Genomic DNA, 24,930 nt, shown 5'->3' with positions numbered 1-24,930 from the left:
GAGAAAGAACAAGAAAGAAACCCTAAACCCAGCAGGAGAAGAGAAATCATAAAGATCAGAGCAGAAATCAATGAAATAGAAACCAAAAAAGCAATAGAACAAATCAACGAAACTAGGAGCGGGTTCTTTGAAAGAATTAATAAGATCGATAAACCCCTGGCCAGACTTATCAAAAAGAAAAGAGAGAGGACCCAAATAAATAAAATCATGAATGAAAGAGGAGAGATCACAACGAACACCAAAGAAATACAGACAATTATAAGAACATACTATGAACTACTCTACGCCAGCAAATTTGATCATCTGGAAGAAATGGATGCAATCCTAGAGACATATAAACTACCACAACTGAACCAGGAAGAAATAGAAAGCCTGAACAGACCCATAACCAGTAAGGAGATTGAAACAGTCATCAAAAATCTCCAAACAAACAAAAGCCCAGGGCCAGACGGCTTCCTGGGGGAATTCTACCAAACATTTAAAGAAGAATTAATTCCTATTCTCCTGAAACTGTTCCAAAAAATAGAAATGGAAGGAAAACTTCCAAACTCATTTTATGAGGCCAGCATCACCTTGATCCCAAAACCAGACAAGGATCCCATCAAAACAGAGAACTACAGACCAATATCCTTGATGAACACAGATGCAAAAATTCTCACCAAAATACTAGCCAATAGGATCCAACAGTACATTAAAAGGATTATTCACCACGACCAAGTGGGATTTATTCCAGGGCTGCAAGGTTGGTTCAACATCCGCAAATCAATCAATGTGATACAACACATTAATAAAAGAAAGAACAAGAACCATATGATACTCTCCATAGATGCTGAAAAAGCCTTTGACAAAGTACAGCATCCCTTCCTGATCAAAACTCTTCAAAGTGTAGGGATAGAGGGCACATACCTCAATATCATCAAAGCCATCTATGAAAAACCCACCGCAAATATCATTCTCAATGGAGAAAAACTGAAAGCTTTTCCGCTAAGGTCAGGAACACGGCAGGGGTGTCCGTTATCACCACTGCTATTCAACATAGTACTAGAAGTCCTAGCCTCAGCAATCAGACAACAAAAGGAAATTAAAGGCATCCAAATTGGCAAAGAAGAAGTCAAACTATCACTCTTCGCAGATGATATGATACTATATGTGGAAAACCCAAAAGACTCCACTCCAAAACTGCTAGAACTTGTACAGGAATTCAGTAAAGTGTCAGGATATAAAATCAATGCCCAGAAATCAGTTGCATTTCTCTACACCAACAACAAGACAGAAGAAAGAGAAATTAAGGAGTCCATCCCATTTACAATTGCACCCAAAACTATAAGATACCTAGGAATAAATCTAACCAAAGAGACTAAGAATCTATACACAGAAAACTATAAAGTACTCATGAAAGAAATTGAGGAGACACAAAGAAATGGAAAAATGTTCCATGCTCCTGGATTGGAAGAATAAATATTGTGAAAATGTCTATGCTACCTAAAGCAATCTACACATTTAATGCAATTCCTATCAAAGTACCATCCATCTTTTTTCAAAGAAATGGAACAAATAATCTTAAAATTTATATGGAACCAGAAAAGACCTCGAATAGCCAAAGGAATATTGAAAAAGAAAGCCAAAGTCGGTGGCATCACAATTCCGGACTTCAAGCTCTATTACAAAGCTGTCATCATCAAGACAGCATGGTACTGGCACAAAAACAGACACATAGATCAATGGAACAGAATAGAGAGCCCAGAAATAGACCCTCAACTCTATGGTCAACTCATCTTCGACCAAGCAGGAAAGAATGTCCAATGGAAAAAAGACAGCCTCTTCAATAAATGGTGTTGGGAAAATTGGACAGCCACATGCAGAAAAATGAAATTGGATCATTTCCTTACACCACACACGAAAATAGACTCAAAATGGATGAAGGATCTCAATGTGAGAAAGGAATCCATCAAAATCCTTGAGGAGAACACAGGCAGCAACCTCTTCGACCTCAGCCGCAGCAACATCTTCCTAGGAACATCGCCAAAGGCAAGGGAAGCAAGGGCAAAAATGAACTATTGGGATTTCATCAAGATCAAAAGCTTTTGCACAGCAAAGGAAACAGTTAACAAAACCAAAAGACAACTGACAGAATGGGAGAAGATATTTGCAAATGACATATCGGATAAAGGGCTAGTGTCCAAAATCTATAAAGAACTTAGCAAACTCAACACCCAAAGAACAAATAATCCAATCAAGAAATGGGCAGAAGACATGATCAGACATTTATGCAAAGAAGACATCCAGATGGCCAACAGACACATGAAAAAGTGCTCCATATCACTTGGCATCAGGGTAATACAAATCAAAACCACAATGAGATATCACCTCACACCAGTCAGAATGGCTAAAATTAACAAGTCAGGAAATGACAGATGCTGGCGAGGATGCGGAGAAAGGGGAACCCTCCTACACTGTTAGTGGGAATGCAAGCTGGTGCCACCACTCTGGAAAACAGCATGGAGGTTCCTCAAAATGTTGAAAATAGAACTACCCTATGACCCAGCAATGCACTGCTGGGTATTTACCCTAAAGATACAAATGTAGTGATCCGAAGGGGCACGTGCACCCGTATGTTTATAGCAACAATGTCTACAATAGCCAAACTATGGAAAGAACCTAGATGTCCATCAACAGACGAATGGATAAAGAAGATGTGGTATATATACACAATGGAATACTATGCAGCCATCAAAAGAAATGAAATCTTGCCATTTGCGACGACGTGGATGGAACTAGAGGGTATCATGCTTAGCGAAATAAGTCAATCGGAGAAAGACAACTATCATATGATCTCCCTGATATGAGGGAGAGGAGATGCAACGTGGGGGGTTAAGGGGGTAGGAGAAGAGTAAATGAAACAAGATGGGATTGGGAGGGAGACAAAACATAAGTGACTCTTAATCTCACAAAACAAACTGAAGGTTGATGGGTGGAGGGGGGTTGGGGGGAGGGTTATGGACATTGGGGAGGGTATATGCTATGGTGAGTGCTGTGAAGTGTGTAAACCTGGCGATTTACAGACATGTACCCCTGGGGATAAAAATATATTATATGTTTATAAAAAATAAAATTAAAAATAAAACCTATGGTATTAAGGAGGGCACATGTCACAGTGAGCACTGGGTGTTATATGCAAATAATGAAACATGGAACACTACATCCAAAACTAATGAAGTACTATAAGGTGACCAACTATACATAATAATAATAATAATAAACTTATGGGGTGCTGCAAAAGCAACTCTAAGAGGGAAGTTTATAACAGTAAATGCCTACATTTATGTAAATTAAAGAACTCAAGAAAATAACCTTGTTTTATGATTCAAAGACCTAGAGAAAGAAATAAAAACTAAGTCCCAAGCAGCAGAGGAAAAGTGAAATATCAGAGCATACATAAATTTTATAGAGACCAGAAAATGAATGGGAAAGATTAACAATGCTAGGAGTCAATTTCTTGAAAAGCTAAACAAAACTTTAATTAAAACAAAAGAAATGGTGGGGGAGAAATGCAAATAATTAAAACCAGGAGGTCACATGATGTAATGAGCACTGGGTGTCATATGGAATTGATGAATTATTGAAACTACACCTAAAATTAAGGATATGTTGGCTAATTAAATTTAAACTAAAAAAAATACTTCTATCTTCATGAAAGAAAATGTTAGCTGAAAAAAAAAAAAAAAGAATCAGTAGTAGGACACCTGGGTGGCTTAGTGGGATAAACATTAGCAAATGGTTTCACTTATTTGTGGAAGATAAGGAATAGCATGGAAGACATTAAGAGAAGGATGGTGAAAATCATGGGCGGGGAAGCAGAGGGGGAGATGAATCATGAAACACTATAGTCTCTAGGAAACAAACTGATAGTTTTAGAGGGGAGGGAGTGTGGGGGCATTGGTAAGCCCAGTGATGGGTACTAAAGAGGGCACGTATTACATGGAACACTGTGTGTTAAATTCAAATAATGAATCATGGAACACTACATCAAAAACTAATGATGTGCTGTATGGTGACAAACATAACATGACTTAAAAAAACAGCATCTGACCCTTGGTTTTAGCTCAGGTCATGATCTCAAGTCCCCACCTCAGGGTCCATGCTCAACAGGGAGTTAGTTTATCTCTCTCCCTCTACTGACCACCCCATCTCTCCATGCATCTTTCTCACTCTCTCTTTCTCATATAAATAAATAAACAAATATAACTTAAACTTTTTTAAATAAAAAATAAAATCATCAAGAAATATGTTACCTTACAACCAATACCATAGAAATGAAAAGAATCATGGGAGACCACTATGGACAATTTCCCTCCAACAAATTAGAAGACCTAGAAGACACGGATATATCCCTAGAAAGTTATAAGTCACAAGGACTAAATCAAGAAGAAATAAGAAATATGAATAAATCAATAATGAGTAAGGCTATTAACTCATTAATCAAAAATCTCCTATCAAAGAAAAGCCCAGGACCAAAGCTCTTCAGAGGTGAATTCTATTAATCACTTAAGAAGAATATATAGACCATAAAATTAAATTAAGAATATATAGACCAGAAATCCAATAGAAAGATTAAAAAAGATGAGTCAATAATTTGAAAAGCTAAGCAAAATTGACAAACCTTTAGTTAGACCCCCAAAAGGGGGGCTGTGGTGAAGAAGATCTAAATAAAGAAAATCAGCAGCAAAAGATGATACCATACAATGAATACCATAGAAATACAAGGAATCATAGGAGACTACTATGGGCAATTTCACCCCAAAATATTGGACAACCTAGAAGTGGGTAAATCCTAGAAACATACAAACTACCATGTCTAGATTCAGAAGAAATAGGAAATAGAAACAAACCAATAAGGAGTAGGCCTATTAAATCAATAACCGAATATCTCCCAGCAAAGAAAAGCCCAGGATGAGAGAGCTTCACAGGTGAGGTCTACTAATCATTTAAAAAGAGTGAATAACAATCCTTCTCAAACCCTTCAGAAACTTAGAGAGGAGGGCACATTCTCAACTTCATTTTACAAAACCAGCATTAACCTGATACCAAAGCCAGAAATGGTCAACACAAGTATAGAAAACTGTAGACTAATATATTTGATGAACATAGATACAGTTTTTTTTTTCAAAAATATTAGCAAACTAATTTAAGCAGCACATGAATGGACTATATGCCATCATCAGGTGAAATTTATCCTTTCGATACAAGAATGGTTCAACACAAGCAAATCAATAAAAGTTAGACACCACATTAATAGAATGAAATATAACAACCATATGATCATCTCAATAGATGCAGAAAAAGCTTTTGACAAAATGCAAATATTTTCCTGATTAAAAAAAAAAAAACTTTCAACAAACTGGGTCTAAGAATACACCTCAACATAAAATAAGACCATATAAGACAAACTCACAGTAGCACCATACTCAATGGTGAAAGGTTAGAAAATTTTCCTTTGTGATCAGGAGCAAGACAAGGGTGTCCACTCTCACCATTCCTACCTAACATAACACTGCAGGTCCTAGCTAGAGAAATCAGGCAAGTTAAAGAAATAAAAGGCATCCAAATCAGAAAGAAGCAAAATTATTTATTTATTTACAGATGATATGAACTAAATATAGAAAATTCTGCAGGCTCAACCCTTAAGAACACACTTGTTATGATGACCACCATATCATGTGTAGAATTGTTGAATCACTATATTGTACTGTACTATATTGTTCTGTATGGTGATTTTATGGCCTGCACCAATAAAACCTTATTGAATTGAAAATCACACTTGTGGTAGACCTTTTTCAGATACGGCCAAATCCATTGCTTAACTCTGTATCCATGTGCTTTGTAATGTCACTGTGAAGCTCCTCCCTTTGAGAGGTGGAATCTATTTCTCCACCTTTGAATCTAGACTGAAATTAATGTTTCATTTGCTTTGAGTAATAGTGTATGCTGAAAATGACAGTATAACTCAAGGGGCCTTTGTGTGTTTCTGCTCCTCTCTAGTAACCCTGCCTTGTACCCCATGTATACAAGTCCTGGCTAGCCTGCTGTAGGAAGAGAAAATATGTGGAGCAGAGCCCAGGAGCACAAACAATGGCCAACCTAGACCAGCCTACCATCAGCAAGCCCCAACTGTGAGAACACTGCCAAGATTAGAAGAGCACTTTTAGCTGAGCCACAGCTCACAGAAGCCTCATGAGGAGACCAGCAGAGACCAAAAGATTTCCCCAACATAGTCCCCCATGCAATTTTAAAAGAAGCATTATATCGTATCTTTTACATTTGGCATGGCTTGTCATGCAGTAATCGTTGACTGATACAATAATCAACGTAAACAGACATGAAGATATTAGGAATATTCTACTCCTTATTTTTTACATTTGTTCTGATATTTGGAAGGAGTATTCATAATGTCATGGTTATTCACATTTCTTTCAAATAACTGTGTTAAAAAGTGACTATCATTGAGATTCCCTTCTGGGTAACTGGTAGAAGTTGGAAAGACCTGTGTGTTTTTCCAGGAAAAACTTGTGGGACCCTCAGTCACAAGTTTCCCTTCCCAGAGCATTACTGGGGAGGAATTCAAGCTCTTGTCTGAGTCATCCTTTAATCATAGGATTGGAGATAGTTTAGAGCATAAAGAAGTAAAGAAATTAATGACAGAGTGAACAAACCAATTGTTCACTCACTCACCCTATAAGTTTTATGACAACATTTTTAAAGGAGGAGAATTTATGTCTAGGACAATGGAAGGAGTAATATTTGTAGGCAAGGCTTGAAATTTTCAATTACAAACAGCAAATTCATCCAATTAAATAATACAAAATCTACCACTAAATTCTTCACTCCAATTAATAGAGCCCTTTAAACATGGACACCAAATACCCCACACTTCAATGTGTAGGTGTTCATCATCAAAAACACATTTTCTGTAATAAAATATGGTGTGATAGAAAATTTTACTTCATCGTATTTCTGGTCTTTTATATCAAACACATGTTAATTTGTTTATGCAAATTTGTTCTTCTATAGATTACCATGGGAGACTATTTTTTATAAGCAATTTGTGCCTTACTATTCTGTGCCAGGGATACTGTGGATGCTGAACTGACAAAGGAACAGGATCTTAATGAGGATCACAAATCTCCATGACTAGCTAGAAACCAAATTCATAGGTTAAATTCTCTATTATCAAGAAGGGCATTTAAGGGGCACCTTAAACATCTGCCTTGTCATGATTCCAGGGCTCTGGGATCAAGACAGGCATGGCGGGGGCTGCAGGGGCTCTGCTCAGCGGGGGTCCTGCTTTTCTCTCTGCTCCCCTGTTCCTGTTCTCTTTCTCTTTCAAATAAATAAAAGAATTCTTTATTTATTTGTTTGTTTGTTTTCAGAGCTGCAGAGAATACTGGGCATTATTTACAAACATGTCTTCCTTCTCCTAATGTCCTCCATGTTATTCTTTATGTTCCACAGATAAAAGAAATCTTTAAAAAAAAGAGCATTTAAGGTTGACACAGTAAAAATTTGTGAACTCAGAATTTCCTCTACAATAAAATTATAAAAATTGCCTCAATTGCCAATGTAGTTTATTTCATAAAACTAGTACAGTTCATCACTATATGAGGCAAATGGGAATCTCCAAAATATTTCTGGTTCAAGGCTGGGACTAACTTTGGAAGCTAAGAAGACAAAAGGAAAATTATTGAGTATTAGAAGGAACAGAAAGTTAAACAAAGGGACTTATTTAAATCTATAAAGCAGATGAATTTTAGACAAATTGAAACTCCAGGATATAAATAGAAGAATTATGTTTTTCTTTCATGATCAGATTAAAGAATCACAATTTCTGGATATTAGGGATTAAGCTTGCAATCACAGGTAGTTGGTAAAGAATGGGCCTTTTATGGCTTCCCTCTAAAAAATACATTAAGAGTCCCCTTTATGTCTTTGTTCCTCAGGCTATAGATGAAGGGATTCAGCATGGGTGTGACCACCGTGTACATCACTGAAGCTACTGCACCAGAGTGGGAGCTCTGGGTAGCAGCAGAGCTAAGGTACACTCCTAAACTTGTACAATAAAATAAGGAGACAACTGAGAGGTGAGATGTACAGCTGGAAAATGCTTTATACTTGCCCTGAGCTGATAAGATTCTACAAATAGAGGAAACTATCTTTGAGTAAGAGTAAATGATCCCAGACAGGGGAGAACCACACAGAAGCAATGCTGCAAAGTACATCACCATGTTATTAAGAAAGGTATCCGAATATGCAAGTTGGATCATCAGATTGAGTTCACAGAAAAAATGGGGGAATTTCCAAGACTGTACAGAAGGACAGCTGCAGCACCATTAAGGTGTTTAACAAAGAATGCAGGATGCTCATGATCCAGGACACCAGAAGCAGTAGTGAACAGAGCTGAGAGTTCATGGTGACCATGTAGTGTAGGTGTGGCAGATGGCCACAAAGTGATCATAAGCCATCACAGCCAAGAGGAAGTTGTCCGAACCTGCAAAAAGTATGAAAAAGTACATCTGCATGATGCAGCTTTCATAAGTTATGGCTTTTCTCTGTGTTTGTGTTTACCAGCATCTTGGGGATGGTGATGGAGGTGAAACAGATGTCTACAAAGGACAGGTTGGCAAGGAAGAAATACATGGGGGTATGGAGGTGGGAGTCTGAACTGATGGCCAGGATGATGAGCAGGTTCCCATATATGGTGACCAGGTACATGGACAGAAACATCCCAAAGATGAAGGGTTTTAATTATGGTTCTTCCAAAAATCCCAGAAGAAGAAATTCGTGTATCATTCTCTAGTTCCATGTAGTCAACATGACTAACAAAATAAGAGAAAACAACATGACATAGTCATGCATCATTAACCTGGGAGATACATTAATGTTTATACTCTGCATCAAGAAACTAATGTTTATATTTGTGTATGGAAGACAATAAAAACACTAAAAACTGGGAATAGAAGGAAACTATCTCAACATAAGGCTACTTATGAATAATCCACAACAAGAATGTTACTCCATGGGGTACAGTGAACATTTTCCTCTCTGATCAGGAACAAGGCATGGATGCCTGATATCACAACTTCTAGTCAACATTACACTGGAAGTTCTAGCCAAAGCAACTGTATGTGTTAGCCCAGTGATGGGTACTAAGGAGGGCATGTATTGCAATGAGCACTGAGCGTTATATGCAAATAATGAATCATGAAACACTACATCAAAAACTAATGAAGTACTGTATGGCAAACAGAATAACATTTTTAAAAAGAAGAAAAAGAAAAGAGGGGGGGAAAGGAAGGAAAAAAGAGAGAAAAATAAAAAAGAAGAAAAAGAAATAAATGGCACCTAAATTGGAAAGGAAGAAATAAATTTATGTATGAAAATGATGTGATCTTATATGTAGAAAATCCTAAAGATGCCACAAGAACACTAATAGAAATGATGAATTAATTCAGCCAAGTTACTTGGTACAAAGCCAACCCTCAAAAAATCAGTTGTATTTCTACATACCAACAGTGAAAAACTGAGAAGGAAATAAAATAATTCCTTTTATGTGACATCCAAATGAATAAAACTATCACCTCACTTTAGCCAGAATGGATAGTATAAAAAAAAAAAACCAAGAAATAACAAATATTGGTAAGGATGTGGAGAAAAGGGAACACTCATGCACTGTTGGTGGGAATGCAAAATGGTATAGCCACTATGAAAACAGTATGGAGGTTCTTCAAAAAATTAAAAGGAGAAATACCACATGATCAAGTAATTCTGCTACTGGGTATTTACCCAATGAAGACAAATATACTAATTCAAAATTTAGTATTCACCTATTGCTTTTGTAACATTGTTTACAATAGCCAAGATATTGAAGAAGACCTGGTGTCTGCAGATAGATGAATGGAAAAGAAGATATTGTATACAGATATAGATGGATAGATATACATATACACAATGGAATATTACTCAGTCATAACAAAGAAATGAGGTCTAGCCATTTGCAACAACATGGGTGGATCTAGAGGGTGCTATACTAAGTAAAATAAGTCACATAAAGAAAATAGCATATCACCTCATGTATATGCATAACCTAAATACAGAACAAATGAACAGACAGATAGACACTTAAATACAGAGAACAAACTGTTATTTGTCAGAGGGTAGGTTGGGGGATAGATAAAGGGTACCAGTGGTTACAAATGAGATCTTACTATTTTCAAAATCATGGATGAATCTAGAGGATGTAATGCTAAGTAAACGTAGTCAGTCAGAGAAAGACAAATACCATATGATTTTACTTATATATGGAATTAAAGAAACAAAACAAATGAACAAAGAAAAAAGAGACAAACAAAACAGCAGACTCTTCAATGGCATTAAAAGTATAGATTGCTCTAGACAGTAGAGACATTTTAACAATGTTTATTCTTCCGATCCAAGAGCATGGAATGGTCTTCCATCTTTTTGTGTCTTCTTCAATTTCTTTCATGAGTGTTCTGTAGTTCCTCGAGTAGAGATCCTTTACCACTTTGGTGAGGTTTATTCCCAGGTATTTTATGGTTCTTGGTGCAATAGTAAATGGAATCGATTCTCTAATTTCCCTTTCTGTATTTTCATTGTTCGTGTATGAGAAAGCCACTGATTTCTGTAGGTTGACTTTGTATCCTGCCACGTTACTGAATTGCTTTATGAGTTCTAGTAGTTTGGGGGTGGAGTCTTTTGGGTTTTCCATATAAAGAAACATGTCATCTGCGAAGAGAGAGAGTTTGACTTCTTCATTACCAATTTGGATACCTTTTATTTCTCTTTGTTGTCTGATTGCTGTTGCTAGGACTTCTAATACTATGTTGAACAAGAGTGGTGAGAGTGGGTATCCTTGTCGTGTTCCTGTTCTCAACAGGAAGGCTGCAAGCTTTTCCCCATTGAGGATGATATTTGCTGTGGGTCTTTCATAGATAGATTTTATGAAGTTCAGGAATGTTCCCTCTATCCCTACACTTTGAAGCGTTTTAATCAGGAATGGATGATGGATTTTGTCAAATGATTTTTGTGCATCAATTGAGAGGACCATGTGGTTCTTCTCACTTTTCTTATTAATTTGATCTATCACATTGATTGATTTGCGAATGTTGAAGCATCCTTGTAGCCCTGGAATGAATCCCACCTGGTCATGGTGGATAATCTTTTTAACGTGCTGTTGGATCCTCTTTGCTAGGATCTTGTTGAGAACCTTAGCATCCATATAAATCAGTGATATTGGTCTGAAATTCTCCTTTCTGGTAGGGTCATTGCCTGGTTTGGGGATCAGGGTAATGCTGGCTTCATAGAAAGAGTCTGGAAGTTTTCCTGCTGCTTCAATTTTTGGAAACAGCTTCAGGAGAATAGGTGTTATTTCGTCTTTGAGAGTTTGGTAGAATTCCCCAGGGAATCCGTCAGGTCCTGGGCTCTTGTTTGGGAGGTTTTTGATCACTGCTTCAATCTCGTTACTAGATATTGGTCTATTCAGGTTGTCAATTTCTTCCTGGTTCAATTTTGGGAGTTTATAGTTTTCCAGGAATGCATCCATTTCATCTAGGTTGCTTAGCTTATTGGCATATAACTGTTGATAATAACTTCTGATGATTGTTTCTACTTCCTTGGTATTAGCTGTGATCTCTCCCTTTTCATTCATAATTTTATGAATTTGGGCTTTCTCTCTTTTCTTTTGGATTAGTGTGGCCAATGGTTTATCGATCTAATTAATTCTTTCAAAAAACCAGCTTCTAGTTTCATTGATACGTTCCATTGTATCTCTGGTTTCTACCTCATTGATCTCTGCTCTAATCTTGATTATTTCCCTTCTTATGTGTGGAGTTGGTTTGATAAGTTGTTGATTCTCCATTTCTTTAAGATGTAGAGACAGCTGCTGTGTTCTGGATATTTCGGAGGCTTGGATGGCTATGTATTTCCCCCTTAGGACCGACTTTGCTGTATCCCATAGGTTTTGGACTGATGTCTCTTCATTCTCATTGGTTTCCATGAATCGTTTCAGTTCTTCTTTGATCTCCTGGCTGATCCAAGCATTCTTAAGCAAGGTGGTCTTTAGCTTCCAGGTATTTGAGTTGCTTCTGATCTTTTCCTTGTGATTGCGCTCCAGTTTCAAAGCATTGTGATCTGAGAATATGCAGGGAATCATCTCAGTCTTTTGGTATCGGTTGAGTCTTGATTTGTGACCCAGTATGTGGTCTATTCTGGAGAAGGTTCCATGTGCACTTGAGAAGAATGAGTATTCTGTTGTTTTAGGGTGGAATGTTCTGTATAAATCTATGAGGTCCATCTTGTCCAATGTGTCATTGAATGCAAATATTATCCTCAATGGGAAAAATCTTGCAGACTTCCCGTTGAGATCAGGAACACACAAGGATGCCTACTCTCACCACTCTTGTTCAACATAGTATTAGAAGTTCTAGCAACAGCAATCAGACAACACAGAGAAACAAAAGGTATCCAAATTGGTAATGAAGAAGTCAAACTCTCTCTCTTTGCAGATGACATGATTCTTTATATGGAAAACCCAAAAGACTCCACCCCCAAACTACTAGAACTCATACAGCAATTCAGTAACGTGGCAGGATACAAAGTCAACCTACAGAAATCAGTGGCTTTCTTATACACTAACAATGAAAATACAGAAAGGGAAATTAGAGAATCAATTCCATTTACTATAGCACCAAGAACCATAAGATACCTGGGAATAAACCTAACTAAAGAGGTAAATGATCTGCACTCGAGGAACTACAGAACACTCATGAAAGAAATTGAAGAAGACACAAAATGATGGAAGACCATTCCATGCTCTTGGATCGGAAGAATAGATATTGTTAAAATGTCTATACTGCCTAGAGCAATCTATACTTTTAATGCCATTCCAATCAAAATTCGACTGGTATTCTTCAAAGAGCTGGAGCAAACAATCCAAAAATTTGTATGGAACCAGAAGAGACCCCAAATCACTAAGGAAATGTTGAACAACAAAAATAAAACTGGGGGCATCACGTTACATATTTCAAGCTTTACTACAAAGCTGTGATCACCAGAGAGCATGATACTGGCATAAAAACAGACACATAGACCAGTGGAACAGAGTAGAGAGCCCAGATATGGACCCTCAACTCTATGGTCAGTTAATCTTCGACAAAACAGGAAAAAATATACAGTGGAAAAAAGACAGTCTCTTCAATAAATGGTGCTGGGAAAACTGGGCAGCTATTTGTAGAAGAATGAAACTCGACCATTCTCTTACACCGTACACAAAGATAAACTCAAAATGGATAAAAGACCTCAACGTGAGACAGGAACCCATCAGAATCCTAGAATCCTAGAGGAGAACATGGGCAGTAACCTCTTCAATATCAGCCACAGCAACTTCTTTCAAGATATGTCTCCAAAGGCAAAGGAAACAAAAGCCAAAATAAACTTTTGGGACTTCATCAAAATCAAAAGCTTCTGCACAGCAAAGGAAACAGTCAAGAAAACAAAGAGGCAACCCACGGAATGGGAGAAGGTATTTGCAAATGACAGTACACACAAAAGGTTGATATCCAGGATCTATAAAGTACTCCTCAAACTCAACACACACAAAACAGATAATCATATCAAAAAATGGGCAGAAGATATGAATAGACACTTCTCCAATGAAGACATACAAATGGCTATCAGACACATGAAAAAATGTTCATCATCACTAGCCATCAGGGAGATTCAAATTAAAACCGCATTGAGATAGCACCTTACACCAGTTAGAATGGCCAAAATTAGCAAGACAGGAAACAACATGTGCTGGAGGGGATGTGGAGAAAGGGGAACCCTCTTACACTGTTGGTGGGAATGCAAGTTGGTGCAGCCTCTTTGGAGAACAGTGTGGAGATTCCTCAAGAAATTAACAATAGAGCTTCCCTATGACCCTGCAATTGCACTACTGGGTATTTACCCCAAAGATACAGATAGAGTGAAAAAAAGGGCCATCCGTACCCCAATGTTTATAGCAGCAATGGCCATGGTTGCCAAACTGTGGAAAGAACCAAGATGCCCTTCAACAGACGAATGGATAAGGAAGATGTGGTCCATATTCACTATGGAGTATTATGGAGTATTGTGCCTCCATCAGAAAGGATGAATACCCAACTTTTGTAGCAACATGGACGAGACTTGAAGAGATTTTGCTGAGTGAAATAAGTCAAGCAGAGAGAGTCAATTATCATATGGTTTCACTTATTTATGGAGCATAACAAATAGCATGGAGGACAAGGGGAGTTAGGAGAAGGGAGTTGGGGGAAATTGGAAGGGGAGGTGAACAATGAGAGACTATGGACTCTGAAAAACAATCTGAAGGGTTTGAAGAGGTGGGAGTGTGGGAGGTTGGGGGAACCAGGTGGTGGGTATTAGAGAGGGCATGGATTGCATGGAGCACTGGGTGTGGTACAAAAACAATGAATACTGTTATGCTGAAAATAAATTAAAAATGATTAATAAAAAAATTAACTTGTGTAGATTTTTAAAAAATGATTAAAAAAGAAGAAATACATTTCATTAAGGAGAGGGTGGTTGGGTTATGGACATTGGGGTGGGTATGTGCTATGGTGAGTGCTATGAAGTGTGTAAACCTGGCGATTCACAAACCTGTACCCTGAGGCTAATAATACATTATATGTTAATTTTAAAAATGGGAGAAAAAAATACATTTCATAATAATACTTAAGAATACTTACAAGTTATAAATAAAAATGAAAGTCTGCCTTCAAAAAAAAAACAAAAAAAACTATGAATACTGTTACACTGAAAAGAAATAAAAAAAATCACACATTAATTGCTATTCAAAATACTTCTTTCTCAGGCACTTCATCTACCTATTGAATTATAGTATATCAGATTCCATCTGTAAAATGTATTCATTAAGATGAAAGATTGGTAGCATGATATGGTTTTATTAAATTATTTTTGGAATCTGATTGAAAATTTCAAGTGCTACATATAAATATCCCTTACATTTTCCTAAATGAAATATCTCCCACTCATTTGAAAATTTTCCATAACTTCTAAATGGGAGGCAGTGCACAACATCAGTATCATCCACTATATATGATCCTCTTCATCACAGGATGACTCACCAGCAAGCTTGGATTCCTGTCCAGGTGTGATTCAGAGTCACGAGTTTTGTGCAGATTTGCACATCCTTCCAACCTTTCCAGGTAACCTCAAATAGACCTCAATAGAGTCATTTTTTAATAGAGTTACTTGAGATAAACTTGAAGAACAAAGTAGTCATGAAGCCTACCTTCAAGTATCAGAATAACCATGTGGTGATAAGCACTAGGTGTTATACACTAATGAATTGTTGGACATTACATCAAATCTAATGATGTACTTACTACATGTTGGCCAATTGAACATAACAAAAAAATTATAAATAACAATGTCTAGATAAGAAAAAACATGTTATTAAAAATGCCATGAGATTTCCCTCATTTGATTATTATATCAGGTAGCTATTTCTGCATACAATGCAATGTAAAATAAAATGGCATAATATAATATATTTATTATGGAAGGCGATTGTAGAGTAGGGAGTTGTTCTGATCTCTGCTGGGCTCCTTATGAATACTTAGTCAAGAACAAAACTATGGATTCTGTTTCTTTTTGTGTTTTTGGTTTTTTTTTTTTAATTTTACTTATTTGCCAGAGGGAGAGAGCACAAGCTGGGGAAACAGCAGGCAGAGGGAGAAGCAAGCTCTCCGCTGAGCAGAGAGCCTCATGTGGGACTGAATCCCAGGACACTGGGATCATGACCTGAGCCAAAGGCAGACACTTAACCAACTGAACCACACAGATATCCGTATACAATACTTAGCTAACTGTACTCAAGATCTGACCCTGAGTTATTCACCACTAGAATTTTACATTTTAATTAAATTATAGGAACACCATTACATGTGACAAACTGTACATATTTGAAGTTTACAACTTTAAGAATTGAAAGAATCATTGAAAAATCATGGGTACATACTGCATGGTTCCATTTCCATAGAACTCCAGAAGGTGCACAGTAAGTTCTAACAGCTTCTTATACAATTGTTAAGGTGTAATCCCCCAGCCTTTGTTTTCTTCTGAAGGTATTGTGGAATTATAAACATAACTTCAAGTCATGCTGTAAGGAAAGATGAAATGTGTGGAAATACTTTGTTGAGTGCAAAGATTTTACAAGACTAAGGGTTGTATGTATATAAATTTATTTATATTCTTATATATTTTTATTTCAAGAAAACAAACTCATGTGCATGGATGTACATGCACAGGCTCAGAACCCTCTTTGTAACTCATTATAACCTATCTACTGTGTTGTAAGAAAGTTTGAGAGAAAATTTAAGGTAAAGAAATGAAAAGATTGAATGTTTGCATTCACATGAAATTTTAGGAATATAGATATTTAGACAAAAAATTTAGAGTAGAACAGCTGGCCTCAATGTTTACAATGAATTGATTTTCCCATATGAATGTTCAGAGTCCTCATATACAGAACCACATGTACATTTATGCAAGGAGAATCTCTCTGTACCAGCTTAGAGGGCTGCATATCCCAAAATGACTTTAGATTTTTCTTCTACTTAAGGTAGGGTTTCAACACAAATTTCTCTTACCCCAGGAAGATAAGTGAATGAATTGAGTGGTATAATTCAGTTTCTTCAAAGAAATTTGACTGGAGAAATGTCTTTGTCACATTCCTTCACTGCTATCACCAATTACACATTGAGGGTTTAAAAGAAACATACTTTCACTCTTCCAATCCTGGAGGTCAAAGCTGAAAATGAGTCTCACTGAGCTAAAATCAAAATATCTCTGCAGGACACAGAGAGTGTAAATTACCACCTAGTTATATGATTCTTTGTGACACTTTTTCTCCACAAAAATGCAAGTCCTAATCTATTTGGCTCCCCAAACTTATCATTAGAGTCACTTTTTAACAGTTATGCAAAATAAACTTGAATAACAGAATGATCATGAATGTTGCTGCATAACAAGCCAAAAGGAAAGTAAATCGTTTGCTGTAATGTCTTTAGTATCAGATGGGATGGTATGGTGATGAGTTGTTCTAATATCTCTTGATCTTCTTAAGGGTCTTGAGTCAGCTGTGTGTCATCTTGGCAGAAGGGACTCACTCTGCTAATCTCAACAGGGCATTCTAATATATTTGGGGCCTGGCTCACTAGCTGTTGCTGGCACAAGATGGCCTTGGCTTGGGCAACTCAGCTGTTCTTCACATGTCCTTACTTCCTCTGGCAGCCCACTTAGCTTAATTCACTTTCTGGATGCAGAATTCCAAGATAGAGCAAAGAAATGCCCAAAGGCTCTAAGGTCCACTGTCACTCCCATCATATTCTGCTGCTGGCTACAATAAATAAAAAGTCTTAATTCAGCCCAGATCAAAGGTGGAGGAATAGTCTTCACCACCTGTTGGAAAGTGTTGCACACATTGCCAAAGGCATGGGTACAGTGAAGGATGAGTATCTGGGGCCATCTCTGCAAAGAGTCTATCATTGGTATAAATTTCAGTATGAAGGGTTTCATTTCCATTTGCACCTTCAGCAGTGGAATGATCTCAGATAAGACAGTGAAACTTAATTATGTGTTCACTGGGAAGTTATGGAAATTCTACCTCAAAAGGCCAGGTTTTCCTCCAAAGGTAAATATTTTCTCCCACTCCTTGTTTAATGATCACCATCCCTTGTCTAAGATAAAAGAAATAAAAGTTTTTCTTTCTAGATGCCTCAAAGAGATCAGTGAACTTGTATGTAACTCACTGATTGATGGGGCTAAGAATTGTTTTATCACTGATGATATCTTCATGTCATCCTTATCTATATGCTGTTTTCCTATTGATTGACATTCATATTGACATACTTATAATGGTTTTAATCCTGGTACTGTTTTCGTTTTGTTTTGTTTTGTTTTGTATTTTTATAGGCAGGGTTCTTCTGGAAGGAGGTGACATTTGAAATGCAATTATAAGACAGAGATATAGGAGTATTTTTTTCTTCATTATTCCAGTTTTATTGAAATAAAATTGGCATATAAAGTTGTGACTGGTGATTTCATGTACATATATGTTGTGAAGTGATCACCACAATAGATTAGTGAATACACCCATCATTTCACAGAGTTACCATTTATTTTTGTGGTAAGAACACTTACTATGTACTCTGTTAGCAACATGCAAGTCTACAACACAATTTAGTTAACCATAATGACCATGTTGTATATTACATTCCCTGAACTTACTCATATTATAACAGGTTTGTAGGTTTTCATCAGCATCTTCCCATTTCCCCAAACCCAGCCATCAGCAAATATCAACCCACTCTCTGTGTTCTCTATGAGTTGAGGTTTTTGTATTTCACATATAAATGAGACCATACACTATTTGTCTTTCTCTGTCTGGTCATTTCACTTAGCCTAATGCCCTCAAGGTCCACCAGTGTTTTAACAAAGAAAAGGATGGCTTCCTTTCTTTTTATTTGTTGAATTCCATTGTACGATTATGCCTTCATTATTAATTCATCTGTTGATCTATACTGTACTGTTTCCATGTCTTCACTACTGTGAATAATGCTGCACTGACCGTAAGGGTAGAGATATCTGATATATTCACAAGTATGTGAGAATTAAATCACACCAACAGTGGATGGCTGAGAGGTGAAAGAAGAAACCATAAAGGAAATTTAAAAATCTCTAATCAGGGATGCCTGGGTGGCTCAGTTGGTTGGACGACTGCCTTCGGCTCAGGTCATGATCCTGGAGTCCCAGGATTGAGTCCCGCATCAGGCTCCTGGCTCCGTGGGAGTCTGCTTCTCTCTCTGACCTTCTCCTCGCTCATGCTCTCTCTCACTGTCTCTCTCAAATAAATAAAATCTTTAAAAAAAATCTCTAATCAAATGAAAATGAAAACAAAGCCTATTAGAACTATTGGGATGTTGAAAAGCAGCTCTAAAAGGGAAGTTTATAGCAATAAATGCCTGCATTTAAAAAAAAAAAAAACCTTAAGTAATCTCACTTTATGATTCAAAGAGCTACAAAAAGAAAACAAACTAAGTCTAAAGCAGCAGAGGAAAGTAAATAACAAATATCAGAGCATACAGAAATGATATATATACCATCAAGCCAAAAGAAAAAAAAAACTAGGAGCCAAGTTTTTGAAAAGTTAAGCAAAATTAACAAAGCTTTAGTTAGACCAAAGAAAAGGGGTGAGGGAGAAGATGCAAATATATAAAAGCAGCAGCAGAATGCCTGGGTGGCTCAGTTAATTCTGAGTTAAGTCTGTTAAGTCTGTTAGGTGTGAGCCCCACATCCAGCTCCATGATCAGCATGGAGTCTACTTCTCTCTCTCCCTCTATTCCTCTCCCCTGATCTCTCGGTCTCTCTTCTTAAATTTAATTTTTTTTTCAGTGTTCTGAGATTCAATGTTTATGCACCATACCCAATGCTCTATACACCACATAAATGAATAAATAAATAAATAATCTTAAAAATAATTAAAGACTTCTTTTTTAAATCAGCAGAAAAGATGATGCCTTACAACGGATACCAATACAAAGAATCATAGGAGACCATTGTGAAAAATTTCACTCCAACAAATCGTACACTCTGAAAACATGGATAAATATCTGGAAATGTATAACCTACCAAGACAAAATCAGGTAGAAATAGGGGATATGAACAAATGACTAATGAGTAAGGTGATTAAATCAGTAATCAAAAATCTCCCAGCAAAGGAAAGCTCAGGACCAGAGAGCTTCACAGACGAATTAATCATTTCAAGAAGAATTAATGACAGTCCTTCTCAAACCCTTCCATTAACTTACAGAAGAGGGCACATTCACAATCTCACTTTACACAGCCAGCATTACCCTGATACCAAAGACAGAAAAGTTCAGTACAATAAAAGAAAACCATAGGGACACCTGGGTGGCTCAGATGGTTAAGAATCTGCTTTTGACTCAGGCCATGATCTCCAAGTCCTGGTATCAAGCTCCATGCCTGGCTTCCAGATAAAGGGGGAGTCTGTTTATCCCTCTCCTTCTGCCTCTCCCCCTGATTGTACTATCTCCATCATTCTCTCAAGTGAATAAATAAAATATTTAAAAAAAGAAAACCATAAATGGATATCCCTGATGAACATAAACACAACATTTTTCAAAAAATATTAGCAAACTGAATTATATTTTTCAAAAAACTGAATATTTTTCAAAAAATATTAGCAAACTGAATTCATATTGAGGAGGATATATACCATGATCAAGTGGTACTTATCCCTGGGATACAAGGAAGGTTCAACGTATGCAAATCAATAAATGTGATATACCCCATTAATATAATGAAATATAACAATCATATGATCATCTTGATACATGCAGAAAAGGTTTTGACAAAATACAACAGCCTTTCATGGGTTCAAAAAAAATTTTCAACAAACTAGTTATACGAGGAATATACTTCAGCAAAAAGAAGACCATATATGACAAACCCACAATAACATTGTACTCAAATGGTTGGTTAATGGTTAGAAAACTTTAACTCTGAGATCAGTAACAAGACAGGGGTGTCCACTCTCATCCACCAAATGTGAGAACACAGCCAGGATTAGCAGAGCACTTACAGCTGACCAACAGCTGACTGCACCCTCATGAGGACAGCAGAAACCAGAAGACTTCCCCATCAGACTCCCACGTGATTTAAAAAAAAAAAAAGTTTCATCTTATATTTACTTTTTGCATGGCTTGTTATGCAGCAATAGCTGACTGATACAATAATCAATATAACAGAACTGAGAGTATTAACAATAATCTATTTCTTCTTATTTTTGATATTTTTATGATATTTGAAAGATCTATTCATAATGCCCTAGTTATTCACATTTATTTCAGATAGTTGTACTAGAAAGTGGCTACCATTGAGTTTTCCATCCAGATAACTGGTAGAGATTAGAAAGACCAATATGTTTGTTTTTATAGGAAAATATTGTGGGACTCTCAGTCACAACTTTCCATCAGCAGAACATTATTAGTCGATTCCAGCTCTTGTCTGAGTCCTCCTTTGAACATAGGATGGAAGAGAGTTTAGATAATAAAAAAGGTAAAGAAATTAACAATGGAGTGAATACACTTATTGTTCATTCACAGTAAACATTAATGAGAACATTTTTTAAAGATTTTATTTTATTTTATTTTTATTTGACAGAGAAAGAGAGAGAATGAGATCACAAGTAGGCAGAGAGGCAGGCAAAGAGAGGTGGGGGGAAGCAGGCTCCCCACTGAGGAGAGAGCCTGATGAGGGGCTCAATCCCAGGACCCTGAGATCATGACCTGAGCCAAAGACAGAGGCTTAACCCACTGTGCCACCCAGGCACCCCTAATGACAACATTTTTTTAAAATTTCTTTTCAGCGTAACAGAATTTAATGTTTTTGCACCACACCCAGTGCTCCATGCAATACATGCCCTCCATAATACCCACCACCTGACTTCCCCAACTTCTCACCCCCCAACCCTTCAAAACCCTCAGATTGTTTTTCAGAGTCCAAATTCTCTCATGGTTGACCTCCCCTTCCAATTTCCCTCAACTCCCCTCTCCTCTCCATCTCCCCATGTCCTCCATGTTATTTCTTACACTCCACAAATAAGTGAAACCATATGATAATTGACTCTCTCTGCTTGACTTATTTCACCCAGCATAATCTCGTCCAGTCCCGTCCATGTTGCTACAAAAGTTGGGTATTCATCCTTTCTGCTGGAGGCATAATACTCCATAGTGTATATAGACCACATCTTCCTTATCCATTCGTCTGTTGAAGGGCATCTTGGTTCTTTCCACAGTTTGGTGACCGTGTCCATTGCTGCTATAAACATTGGGGTACAGATGGCCCTTCTTTTCACTCCACCTGTATCTTTGGGGTAAATACCCAGTAGTGCAATTGCAGGGTCATAGGGAAGCTCTATTGTTAATTTCTTGAGGAATCTCCACACTGTTTTCCAAAGTGCCTGCACCAACTTTCATTCCCACCAACAGTGTAAGAGGGTTCCCCTTTCTCCACATCCCCTCCAGCACATGTTGTTTCCTGTCTTGCTAATTTTGGCCATTCTAACTGGTGTAAGGTGCTATCTCAATGTGGTTTTAATTTGAATCTCCCTGATGGCTAGTGATGATGAACATTTTTTCATGTGTCTGATAGCCATTTGTATGTCTTCATTGGAGAAGTGTCTGTTCATATCTTCTGCCCATTTTTTGATATGATTATCTGTATTGTGTGTGTTGAGTTTGAGGAGTTCTTTATAGATCCTGGATATCAACCTTTTGTGTGTACTGTCATTTGCAAATATCTTCTCCCATTCCGTGGGTTACCTCTTTGTTTTCTTGACTGTTTCCTTTGCTGTGCAGAAGCTTTTGATTTTGATGAAGTCCCAAAAGTTCATTTGTGCTTTTGTTTCCTTTGCCTTTGGAGACATATCTTGGAAGAAGTTGCTGTGGCTGATATCAAAGAAGTTACTGCCTATGTTCTCCTCTAGGATTCTGTTGGATTCCTGTCTCACGTTGAGGTCTTTTATCCATTTTGAGTTAGTGTATGGTGTAAGAGAATGGTTGAGTTTCATTCTTCTACATATAGCTGTCCCATTTTCCCAGCACCATTTATTGAAGAGACTGTCTTTCTTCCACTCTAATTTTTTCCTGTTTTAATGACAACATTTTTAAAAGGGGAAATATTAAGTTTAGAGCAATGGAAGGAGTAATATTTGTCAGCAGTACTGGAAATTTTCAAATAGAAGCAGCTAAATCATCCAATTAAATAATATAAAATCTGTCACTAGATTCTTCACTCCAATTAATAAAACCCTGTAAACATGGCCACCAAATAACCCACACTTGAATAGATGAGTAGATGAACATCATCAAAGACACATTTTCTGCAATAAAATATGGTGTGATAGAAAAATTTTACTTGATGATATTTCAGGTTTTCTCGATATCAAGCCCATATTAAGTCACCTTGTTTAGGCAAATTTGTCTTTCTGTAGATTACACTTGCGTTGTGTTTTTATAAGCCTTACTATTCTGTGGCAGGGATACTGTGGATGCTGAGCTGATAAGACAATGAGATCCTAATGAGGATCACAAAGGCCCATGACGAGGTACAAAACAAACTAGCAGGTTAAAGTCTATATTATCAGCATGAGCAATTAAGATAGTAATATAGGAATGAATGGTGGACACAGAGTGAAACTCTGTGATCTCAGAATGTCCTCTCCAATAAAATTGTAAAAATGGCCTCAGTTTCCAAATGTCATTTAATCCATAAATACAGTACAGTTCATCACTGTATGAGATGAATGGAAATCTCCAAATTGTTCCTGATTGAGGGTTGGGACCAACTTCAGCAACTAAGAAAGAAAAAAGACAAAATTACTGGCTAGCAGAAGGACCAGAAAGTTTAATAAGGCTGCTGAACAAAGAAAAAGTTAAATTCTAGGATACAAATAGAGGATTAAATTCTTCTTTCATGATCTGATTAAAGATTCACAATTCCTAGCTATTAAGCATCAAGCCTGCAATTACATCTTGAAAAATAGCTCCTTTATGGCTTTCTCTTGAAAAATACAATTAGAGTCCCCTTTATTTCTTTGTTCTTCAGACTGTAGATGAAGGGGTTCAGTATGGGTGTGACCACTGTGTACATCACCGAGGCTACTGCACTCAAATGGGAGCTCTGGGGAGCAGCAGAGCTAAGGTACACTCCTAAGCCTGTACAATAAAATAAAGAGACAACTGAGAGGTGAGATGCACAGGTGGAAAATGCTTTGTACTTCCCTTCAGCTGATGAGATCCTACGTATAGAGGAAACTATCTTAGAGTAAGAGCAAAGGATGCCAGTCAGAGGAGCACCGACCAACAGCACAGTTGCAAAATACATCACCAAGTTATTCAGAAAGGTATCAGAACAGGCAAGTTGGATCATCTTATTGAGTTCACAGAAAAAGTGGGGGATTTCCACCTCTGTACAGAAGGACAGCTGTGACATCATTAAGTTTTCTAACAAGGAATGCAGGGTACTCATGATCCAAGACACCAAAACCAGCAATCCACAGAGCCGGGGGTTCATGATGACCATGAAGTGCAGGGGGTTACAGATGGCCACAAAGCGGTCGTAAGCCATCACAGTAAGGAGGAAGTTGTCCAAACCTATAAAAAGTATGAAAAAGTACATCTGCATGATGCAGCTTTCATAAGTTATGGCTTTTCTCTGTGTTTGTATATTTACTAGCATCTTGGGGATGGTGGTGGAGGTGAAACAGATGTCTACAAAGGACAGGTTGGAGAGGAAGAAATACATGGGTGTGTGGAGGTGAGAGTTTGAGCTGACAGCCAGGATGATGAGCAGGTTCCCAAGTAGAGTGACCAAGTACATGGACAGAAACAGCCCAAAGAGGAAGGGTTGCAATTCTGGTTCCTCAGAAAATCCCAGAAGAAGAAATTCTGAAATTTGGGTATCATTCTCTACTTCCATGTCATTGATGTCACTACTAAAATAAGAGAGAAAGAGCATGACAGAATAATGCATTACAAGGCTGGGATATATATTATTGTTTATATTCTGCACTCAAGAAATTTATGTTTATATTTCTATATGAACATGATAAAAACACTACAAACAGGAATAGAAGAAAACTATCTCAAACTAAAGCCATTTATGAAAAACCCACAGCAAACATGATACTCAATGGGGATACAGTTATATTTCCTCTATGATCATGAACAAGGAAAGAATGCCTATTTTCCTGACTTCTATTCAACATATCACTTG

The 24,930-nt window shown here is 37.2% G+C and overlaps 1 protein-coding gene and 1 pseudogene across 1 annotated transcript; both read right to left on the bottom strand.

Annotated features, from left to right (window-relative positions):
• Nucleotides 1–7,937: 7,937 nt before the first annotated feature.
• LOC111144159 lies at nt 7,938–8,857 on the bottom strand (annotated as a pseudogene).
• Nucleotides 8,858–23,703: 14,846 nt separating this feature from the next.
• LOC111144060 (olfactory receptor-like protein OLF4) lies at nt 23,704–24,684 on the bottom strand. The gene has a single exon (XM_022498148.1). The coding sequence runs from the start codon at nt 24,670–24,672 to the stop codon at nt 23,704–23,706; it is 969 nt and encodes a 322-aa protein (XP_022353856.1). The 5' UTR covers nt 24,673–24,684.
• Between the last annotated feature and the right edge of the window lie 246 nt (nt 24,685–24,930).

The sequence above is a fragment of the Enhydra lutris genome, unplaced genomic scaffold, assembly GCF_002288905.1.
Source record: "Enhydra lutris kenyoni isolate GAN:26980312 unplaced genomic scaffold, ASM228890v2 scaffoldscaffold10, whole genome shotgun sequence".
NCBI classification, from domain to species: Eukaryota; Metazoa; Chordata; class Mammalia; order Carnivora; family Mustelidae; genus Enhydra; species Enhydra lutris.
This window is presented reverse-complemented; position numbering and strand designations above follow the sequence as displayed.